Source organism: Podarcis raffonei, chromosome 3 (genome assembly GCF_027172205.1).
Source record: "Podarcis raffonei isolate rPodRaf1 chromosome 3, rPodRaf1.pri, whole genome shotgun sequence".
Lineage (NCBI taxonomy): Eukaryota > Metazoa > Chordata > Lepidosauria > Squamata > Lacertidae > Podarcis > Podarcis raffonei.
This window is the reverse complement of record NC_070604.1, coordinates 40,992,047-41,002,369: the sequence shown is the minus strand read 5'-3', so window position 1 is coordinate 41,002,369 and position 10,323 is coordinate 40,992,047. Positions and strand designations below refer to the sequence as shown.

General features: G+C 45.1%; 1 protein-coding gene across 1 annotated transcript; it reads left to right on the top strand.

Moving 5' to 3' along the window:
• The first annotated feature begins 922 nt into the window (after positions 1 to 922).
• On the top strand, positions 923 to 10,104 carry LOC128410264 (cytochrome c oxidase subunit 7A2, mitochondrial). Its single transcript, XM_053381289.1, has 4 exons — positions 923 to 1,051; positions 2,545 to 2,634; positions 8,448 to 8,532; positions 9,877 to 10,104. The coding sequence occupies exons 1-4, from the start codon at positions 1,034 to 1,036 to the stop codon at positions 9,933 to 9,935; spliced, it is 252 nt and encodes an 83-aa protein (XP_053237264.1). The 5' UTR covers positions 923 to 1,033; the 3' UTR covers positions 9,936 to 10,104.
• Positions 10,105 to 10,323: the final 219 nt, after the last annotated feature.

Sequence of the window (10,323 nt, the reverse complement as noted above, 5' to 3'; positions counted from 1 at the left end):
GCCTCGTCAGTTTCCAGCAGTCAAGCGGCGCTTGCGGGTGGGGATGCTGCGGAAGGTTTAAGGGGCGGTGGCCGTTTTCTTGCATTTATGGGAATTATAATAACCGCCCTTGGAAGGTTGCAACTTCTGTGCAGTGTTTTTAAAAGGAAAGCAAAACCTCTCTTTAACAAACGTGCTAGGGAAGAACGCTATACCCACCCTATCCCTATAAAACAGCTACTCAAGAGGGGAAAGGGGGGCATAGCCATTTTCTGGTCAAGTCCTGAAGAAGAAGGGACCGGGAGGGGAGGAGAGTTGGGCCGGCATCTTTTTGCAGTTGAACCTGACCCTTCTCTTCAAAAGCGCAGTGGCGTAGCGTGGGGGTTCCGGGGGGGGGGCAGCCGCACCGGGCGCAACATCTGGGGGTTAGGGTTAGGGGGCGCAAATCCACGGGTTAGGGGGGCGCAAATCCATGGGTTGGGGGGGCAAATTACTTGCCTTGCCCCGGGTGCTGACAACCCACGCTACGCCACTGCAAAAGCGCCTCCCTCCCGGCTTCGGGAGAACTTGGCTGCCCTGCCCAGGGATGCGCTTAGGAGCCGGGCAAATCAAGCAAGGCGGCGGGACACTGCAGTTCACCCGCCAGCCCGCTTGTGGCGCTCTAGGTTTCCCTCTGGCTCACGACTCCGCAGCCTTCTCTGTCTCTCAGTGACAAGGGGGTTCATAGACTTTACAAATAAAGACGGCACCCGTCCTGGTTATATATGATACTTCCGATCTCAAACTGATCTGCCTTTCGCCGCTATGGAGATTTTTTTAAAAAAAGAATATTTAACCATAGAGGTGCCAACGGCTAGAAAGACTGGAACGACGGCTTGTTGATTAATACCGGAAGTTCTCGCTTTGGATGCGCGCGCGGTCGCCATGGTCGCTTAGGGATTGTGACGTCAGGCGGCGTCGAGCGGCGTCTCGCTTCCTGTTTCCGGTGCCCTTGTTCCTACGTTGAAGGCGACGGCGTAGACGAGGAGGAAGGTGAAGAGGAAGAGCTGCCAAGATGCTTCGGAACCTTTTGGTATGGCCGGAGGAGGAGGAGGAGGGTCTGGCCTGTGACTTGGGTGGCTTTTGCTGTTGGGAAAGTAGCCGCGGAAGCAGCGAGATAGACGAGTGAAGGGAGGCCCCTTTTATTGCATTTCCTGCGGTTGTGAACTGCCTTTTTCAAGGTTGCAAATTCCACGCAGTGTTAAAAGCGAAAAATGAAAACACAGCGTAGCAAATATGCAGCAAAAGTGAACCCGCACCCTCAGCAATTCCCACAAAAACAGCTATAATAAAATAGTATTTTTGTTTGTCGAAATGGCTGCTTAAAACTAAACTACGCCTATTTAAAAAGGAACCATACTTGAGTTAAGGTATCGGGGTTTGGAGGGGGGGTCGGGGGGGTCATATTGTGACTGGTTTGGGCCTTGTAAATGGTCAGGGGGCGGGATCTGGAAAACCTCTTTTAAGAAGGCTGGGGAGGGTGCCATGGAGGATGGGTTGAAGGGGAAATTTGCCAATATCAGGTTTCAGAAGTCTGCCCAATTTGGGGCAGTTATTTCCTCCACGGTGGCTGTCACACATTAATGGAGGAGAGGGCATCTGGGGAGGCGTTGGTGGGCTAAGGTGGCTTCCAGGAGGAGATGAGGCATTTTATTTCCATGGGTCTTAAGTTCACATATTGGGATCCAAGCCAATGTATTTTACTTTATATTTTCATTGGTTGGTAATGTTTGCCATGTCAAAGTCCTTTGATTTTCAAAGATAGGTGTTGGTCTATGGTCTCCCAGTTTGGTGGTTTGGGTATTGTTCACCTGGTGCACCAACTTCCTTTTTTACATGGTGCAGATTAAGAAGGGGAAATTGGGTTGGGAAAAGCAGGATTTCAACAAAGTAGCTGTTAGCTTTTGGCAGAAGCAACAGGTTTTTTGTTGGTATCTTAAAGAGGCATGTGACACAAGCTTGTGTTCCTTTCATCAGATTTATGTAGATTTACTGTATTTTCAGTTGGTAGAAATGTGGGGTGAAACAGTGGGGCCTAATGGCCATGCAATGAAAGAGGCAGCAATGCTCAGCACAGGTTAAATATATACAATAATAGCTGTTTTTACACATAATAGCAAAACATGATTAAGCTTTATGTAAGCAAGCCCTTGAACAATACACTCCCCACATCCAGCACTGACATATAAGATCAAACACTTCCTTTCATTCTTAACTAACTACAGTTTGGTAGGTTCAGAACAAAAATTATAGTGTTAAGTATGGCTTATTAAAACTAGCTAGGGTTGTTAGCCATAGTCTGAAGTAGGCTTGCCTCATTAAGCTATATCTAACATTTTCGTTTCAGAGAAAACTGTGATTATCATTCTGTGTACACTAGTGTGGTCACTAACTACATTTGGTCTAAACCACTAGTGTTTAGTTTACTTGCTTCCCAAGTAATTGTGCATATGAGTGTACCCTTAACAAAAGAAGCACTACTTCTAATAATAATTTAAAAAGAAATATTGTTTGTTTGTTTTGCAGACTCTTCGGCAAATTTCTCAGAAATCCATAAGCACTGCCTCCCGCAGGCAGGTTACAAACAAGGTTCCGGAATTACAGAAACATTTCCAGGTATGGTTGCATGCATACTTTGAGAACAAATGACAATGTAATGGAACCTCTTAATATTGTTTTTATCTATCTATCTATATAAATATATATGATTTTTTTTACGATGGATATACTTTACGTAGCACCACTAATGGCATTTAGCGTGCAAGCCATCTTTCTTTTTTTGATCTTTTAAGACCACACAGTCTGATTGCTTTGTGATAGCTGCTTATTTTCTCAGTAGTGCTAAATTATCTGAAATCCAATAGCATGCTTGTATGAATGAATTTATGCTTACGAATTCAATTAAGTTACATGTGAAAGATACAGCAATAGCTGTTGAAGACAAATCAGGATTTTAGCTTCTGGGAGTATCTTAAAAAATATAGGCAATGTCCTACCTGGCTAGCAAATTGTGACTAGTTAATAAATAATCTATGTGGTGCTGGGTATCATAAGTTAGAACTCAAACCTTTTTGTGTGTTCTATAGACAGCTGTACTAACAGTCTTTGATCATTCTCGGTTGTCATGCTGAACAGTACAGGGTAGAGGTGGGGAACCTGCAGCCCTCCAGATGGCATGACTGATGGTCAGGGTGGGCAGGAATCTGGATGGCTACAGATTTCTATCCCTAATGTAAGAAGACACTATTCTGCTTGCTATGAGTAAAAAATGTGCTGTAATATTTTTACTTGATAGTTTGTTTTATCATCTAGGTAGTCTGATTCATGACTTGGTTTTTCCAAAGTTGTGATTTCAGCTGTGTTGTCCTTAATGTTAATAATCAAATACTTTTCATAAAATAGTTTTTCTTGGCCCCCTCCCCCTGCATCCCAAGCCATGCCCACTAAAGCATCAGCCCATCTAAGTTGAGTAGTTCAAAATGGGACATCTTTTCAAAAGTGGTGGGTACATTGTGTTGGCATTTGACTAGTCAAAAATTGTTCAAGAATTTTAAAGGAATAAGTTATTTGATCAACCCCCTAACCAGTAAAACCCTAGCAAAGCATGCTAATTACAAAAAAGTATTTTCCTTCATTATTTTATTCTAGAAGACTTCAGAGTCTAGTCCCTCTCTCAGTCTTTGCAAAATAACAGCAAATTTCACACTGAATGTCATCTCCCTTGGCATGTGAAATGTGGCTAAACTTTTGCAGAAGGATTAAGCAAAGAGTGGTATGCCTTGATAAAACAGGTTCTTCCTTTCCTTGTGGCCATTGTGGAATCTGCTGGCTGATTACTTTACTTGCTCCCTGAGGGTGGCAGTGGCCCCACAAACTTTGCACTGCCTGAAAAGTGGCCTTGGGCAGTGACAGGTGGTCATTTAACTGAGAGGGAGAAAGTTGGTCTCTAATCTTGCTGGCTGATCTGTGTGCTAACTGGAAAATCAGAATCACAAGTAAGCAGTGTCACCATTGTCTATGAAATGATGTCTTCCATGACCCTTTAAGGCAGTATATTGCAGTGTGCATACATGCCTTCGTCCACAGTGCTGACGTTCACTGCACCGCTGCTGTCCTGTGCTACAGTGCTCACATTCCCTGCACTATGTAGGCTGCTGACTCAATCCTTATTGACTCTAGCTAATTTGCTGACCCTAATTTATGATTATGTATGCACATGCTTTGTGTTTCCTCTTTACTGTTGTGCTCCCATTTAGAGATGCCAGCAGTTTAGCAAATGGCCAGAGAACCAGGACATGTTGCTTAACTGGAAAGGATGAGGACAAAAATTCTTTATAGAGAGAATGCAGGTGATACCTGCTCCTAAAATTTATTCAGTAGATTTATAGCCTGTTTTCTGATTTGAGTTCTTACAACAGTTAATAGCATTTATGAAACACAGTAGGTGCACCTAAACTCACATGCTCACAAAACAACCAACCCCACTGAGCAGGAGCCAGCACCAAGCATTTTCCACAGAGTAGATGGGGTTGGGACAGTTTGACTGGAGCATACCCTCATAGTGGCTGAATGAGAGATCTGTGAGTGACACAAGCTCTGATAAGGGTTGAGGAGGGAACAGTTCCTTGCTTTCACGGTTGCTGGTTGATTAACCAGTTCTGCACTCAATGTATTGCCACTTACATAAGGGCATTCTTGACCCTTTAGAAAGTTTGATCATATTTGACTAGGGTTAATAATAATAATAATAATAATAATAATAATAATTTATTTATTTATACCCCGCCCTCCCCAGCCAAGGCCGGGCTCAGAGCGGCTTACAAGCAATAATAAAAACAAGATGAATGATTACAACTTAAAAACAAAAATAAAATACAACATTAAAATAACGGAACATTAAAATATTAAAATGTAGCCTCATCGCAGGAGGAGAAGGAAAAGAAAAAAGAAAGAGAGGGAGGGAGGGAATCAAATTGGCTCCAAGCCAAAGGCCAGGCGGAACAACTCTGTCTTACAGGCCCTGCGGAAAGAAATCAGATCCTGCAGGGCCCTGGTCTCATGAGGCAGAGCGTTCCACCAGGCCGGAGCCAGAGTTGAAAAGGCCCTGGCTCTGGTTGAAGCCAATCTAACTTCCTTAGGGCCTGGGACCACTAGGGTGTTGTTATTTATGGACCCTGAGGCTCTCCGTGGGGCATACCAGGAGAGGCGGTCCCGTAGGTACGAGGGTCCTAGGCCGTGAAGGGCTTTAAAGGTCAAAAGCAGCACCTTAAATCTGACCCTGTACTCCACCGGGAGCCAATGCAGCTTGAAAAGCACTGGGTGAATATGCTCCCATGGCAGAGACCCCGTGAGGAGCCTCGCTGCAGCATTCTGTACCCGCTGGAGTTTCTGGGACAGCTTCAAGGGCAGCCCCGCATAGAGCAAATTACAGTAGTCAAGCCTGGAGATGACCGTCGCATGGATCACTGTGGCCAGGTCGGGGCGGGAAAGGTAAGGGACCAACTGCTTGATGCGGCGAAGGTGGAAAAATGTCGCCTTGGCTGTTGCTGTAACTTGCGCCTCCATGGAAAGGGAGGCATCAAGGATTACACCCAAACTCTTAACGGAAGGCAATGGCACTAATTGGGCCCCCGCAAGAGAAGGGAGTGGTCCCTCATCCCCATGCCATCCCGACCTAGCCATAGGACCTCTGTCTTCAAAGGATTTAGTTTCAATCGGCTCCCACGAAACCATCCAGCCACAGCTTCCAAGCATCTGGTCAGTGTGTTCGGGGCCGAGTCGGTGTGGCCATCCATCAGCAGATAGAGCTGAGTGTCATCAGCATATTGGTAACAGCCCAGCCCAAAGCTCCGGATAATCTGGGCAAGGGGGCGCATAAAAAAGCATCGGGGAGAGAATTGCGCCCTACGGCACTCCACACACCAAGGAGTGGCGCGACGACATTTCCCTCCCTAGTTCCACCCTCTGTCCCCGACCAGAGATAAAAGAGCACAACCAGTTATGAGCTATGCCCTGTATCCCCACATCTGTGAGGCGGTGGTCCAGAAGATCATGATCGACCATGTCAAAGGCTGCTGACAAATCTAAAAGGATCAGCAGTCCTGACCCGCCTCGATCCAGTTGTCTACGGAGATCATCTGTTAGGGCAACCAGAGCCGTCTCCGTCCCAAAACCAGGACGGAAACTGGACTGAAATGGATCTAATGCCAATGTTTCCTCCAGAAACCTACCAAGCTGTTCAGCAACCGCTCTCTCAATTACCTTACCCAGGTATGGAAGATTTGAAACTGGGCAGTAATTGGATAGGTCTAAGGGATCTAATGAAGTTTTCTTTAAGAGTGGACACACCACTGCTTCCTTCAGATCCCCTGGGAATGTCCCCGTGTCAAGGGACAAATTGATAATTTCAACCAGGGGGGTCCGCACAACATCTGGACACTCCCTAATCAGCCAAGACGGGCACGGATCAAGGAGGCAGGTGGTGGGCCTGGCAACTTGGAGGAATCTATCCACATCAGTAGGGAGTATCCGATCGATATGGTCCAACACTGGACCTGAAGTCAGTCGAGGGGGCTCCAGTTCAGTCACTGTATCCAAATTGGCAGGGAGGTCACGGCGGTGCAACAGGACTTTCTCCACAAAAAAGCTCGCGAATGCCTCACAGCTGTGGGTCAAATTTGTGCTTAAATTTGGTTGTCCTCCTAAGGACGTTATTGACCTAATTATTCTAAAAAGTTGTGCCGGGCGAGAGCTAGCGGAAGCAATGGAAGCTGCAAAGTAAGATTTCTTAGCAGCTTTCGTAGCCATCTCATAGGCTTTCATAAGCGTCCTATAAGATGTTCTTGAGGCTCCATCACGAGTCCGTCGCCATACTCGCTCTAGCCGTCTGAGATCCCGCTTCATTTTCCGGAGCTCCTCAGTAAACCAAGGTGCCCGGTTTCGACGGGGTCGCAGAGGGCGCTTAGGCGCAATCTCATCAATGGCTGCCACGAGCCGGTTATTCCAGTCCTCAACAAGGTCATCTAATGAGTCGCCAGGAGGAGCAGGGTTCCGCAAGGCTTGTCGGAATCTATCAGGATCCATCAGTTTTCACGAACGAGCCCAAATAGGTTCGCCACCCGAGCCGGGGAGCAGCGGGAAGTCAATCTTGGCTTTCAGAGCGTAGTGATCAGACCATGGCACTTCCACAGCGGGGAACATGATCACATCTATGCCAGCCCCAAAGATCAGATCCAGCGTGTGGCCTGCTTGATGAGTGGGGCCCAAAACAAACTGGGAGAGCCCTAGTGTTGCCATGGAAGTCACTAGGTCCAGAGCCTGTGAGGAGGGAGCGGCATCGGCATGGACGTTGAAGTCTCCCAAAACCAGTAGGTTTGGGAACTCCAAGGCCCAGCCCGCCACCACCTCCAGCAGGTCTGACAGGGTGGCTGCAGGTATGCTGGGTGGTCGGTACACCAGCCCGACAGCCAAGCTCTCCTTGGTGCCCCACACGAGACCAACACATTCAATGCTGGAGATCGCCGGTGATGGCAGAGCTCTGAAAGAGCAATAATAAAAAGAATATTGTAACTAATCAGTTGAACGGTGTCCCAATACACTCTAAATTTAGGCTGCAGTCTAATGGGCTGCATACTTGGGACTTAAGATTTATTGAACTTGGTGGGATGTTTATGTAAACAAGCACAGGAATGGGCTGCAAATTGGCTGCTCATTAGAGCTAGTTGATTTATTCTTCCACTCCTTATTCTTCCACTCCTTGCCTTTCCTCTCTGGTTGCTTCCTTGCAGCTCATCTTAGCCTGCCTGTCCTGAGGAAGTATTGTATCTCTCCCCACCCCCCGAAATATTTAGGGTGTAAGGCTTATCCTTAGGAGAATACAGATGTGGGGGTTCACCTCTTCTGCTTTCCACCTCCACTCCACCCCATCCGGGAATCAACACAAGGTTTGGCTGCTTCTTCCTCCCCACCTTTCTCTGTCTAGGTAGCAGTTCCCAGGACCTTAGCCCATTTGCTTCACATGGTTCTATCCTTATTTCAGACATCATTATATATTGGTTTGTTGTGATGTTGAGCTGGTGATATACTGTGATGCTGAAAACCAGTTATCGCCCAGCCCTACTGCTCATATGACATATATAGCTGAACAGTAGAGTCTCTTTTTACAGTATATGGTAGCATGCTTTCAACAGAAAGTATTGGTGAACTTTCAATATCAGGTAGATGTTCCAAATTACAGTATTTAGCCTTGAATAACTGGCAACGATGCAGGAAATAACTTTTTGTACTTTTTGCCTGGACTTGAGTAAACAGAGCAGGAGTTAGCTTTCTAACATTGTAACTCTAGCAGAATAGGTTTCAATTTTAAAAAATAAAGCCTAAAAGAGATGAGTCTTAACACATGAATTCTGCATCTTTGTCGTTGCTATTAGGAAGATAATGGCATTCCAGTGTACCTAAAAGGTGGAACAATGGATGCAATGCTGTATCGAACCACCATGATCCTTTCCGTTTTTGGTAAGACTTTAACAGAGAAGCAGCAGAGCTGTCATAGATGTCTCTGGTTATGTGTTCATATTTCTAAGAGAGAAAGTACCACTCCTCTGCATAAATCTAAAACAGGAACTTGGGAACTTGGAAATTCTGTGCTGTATGTTACCGTGTTATTAAAAACATGCTTAGGAAAACCAGTATAAAAGCACAAGAGATACCAGACTGCTGTTTGTGAATATTCTCCACATTATTTTCTCCTCTTTCTGTTGTGAACATCACTTGAGTCTATAAGAGCTCTGTCTTAAAGGAACCCAGATCCCCACTCTGTTCAGTAGGCAAATTTGGATGAGCGTTTGCATTCAAGCTTGCATGTTTTCCTATGCCACTTTCCCATAATGCCTACTTTACTTAGCTATTTGACTGAGTGGGTTTCTGACGCCTTTGAGAATGCAGTCTTTACAATCATTTGTTGGGAACCTTTTTAAAGCCCAAAAACATGAGGCAGAAACTTCTGAATGGAAGCTCAGGTTAAAATGCAGCTGCCAGGAAAATGATGGGGGACCTGTGCCCCTCCATATGTTGTTGGACTACAGCTTCAGTAATCATTGACCTTGGCCAGAACTGATGGGGCCTAGAGTACAGTGATATATGGAGAGCTGCAGGTTCCTGATCCCTGTATTGAAAACAGCATGCTGGAAGCACTTTAATTTACCAGAATTTCTGAAAGCTCAAGAGTTTAAGATGGCAATTTTTATCATAAAACTTACGGCATTTTTAGAGTTTTGCCCAATAATAATAATTTATTTGTACCTCACCCATCTGACTGGGTTGCCCAAGCCATTTGGGCGGTTTCCAACATATATGACAACATAATAAAGCATTAAACCTTAAGAAACTTCCCTGTACAGGGCTGCCTTCAGATGTGTGTTCTACAGGATGGGTGCTACTACAGAGAAGACCCTCTGCCTGGTTCTCTGTAGCTTCACTTCTCTAAGTGAAGGAACCCTCAGTGCTGGATCTCAGTGTCCGGGCTGAACGCTGGGGTTGAAGACGCTCCTTCAGGTATACAGAGCCAAGGTCATTTAGGGCTTTAAAGGTCATCAGCAACACTTTGAATTGTGCTCAGAAATGTCATAATCCTCCCTTTATGTACTTAATTGGTCTGGCGATATAAAAGAAATGGGAAAACGGGCTCCTTTTAGCCTGAAGAAACTTAACATATATTGTGTCATTTTCTGTCAGTCTAATAAGATTAGAGCAAAAGAGTGGCATGAATACTTTAAAAAAAAGAGAGCTTATGCTAATAAATTGCCATCATCTAAAGCATTTGTGCTTGAACTGACCTAATGTTGTGTGTCTTCTCTTCAGGAACAGGCTATCTCCTTTATGTGCTCTTCAATGCAGCAATGCCCAAGAAAAACAATTGACCCCAGTTTACAGGATGCATCTTGGAGTAACACCTCTCCACACCATTCCAAAACACTCTTCAGGGACCTACTTTGTCCTTGTCATAAATGATGTCTGTGTTGGGGATCAATATTTATTGAGTTGAAATGTTCTATGCTGTGACCAATAAAGTAGTTTTACATTCCTGTGTGCTCGAATCTGTTGAAAGTTTATTTGCTGAATTTAATGTGTTTTTTGTGAAGCCTGCAGTTTAATCTCAAGCAGAAATAATAGGCTCAAGTTTGAATTTGTAGGGCTTGCTAATTTGCCATCCTTTTTGTCTTCAGGATCAAAAATAGCTAAACATGGATTAGGTAAATGTCATACTATAAACACAGTCTTAATATCATGGAACAAAATTCATCTCCT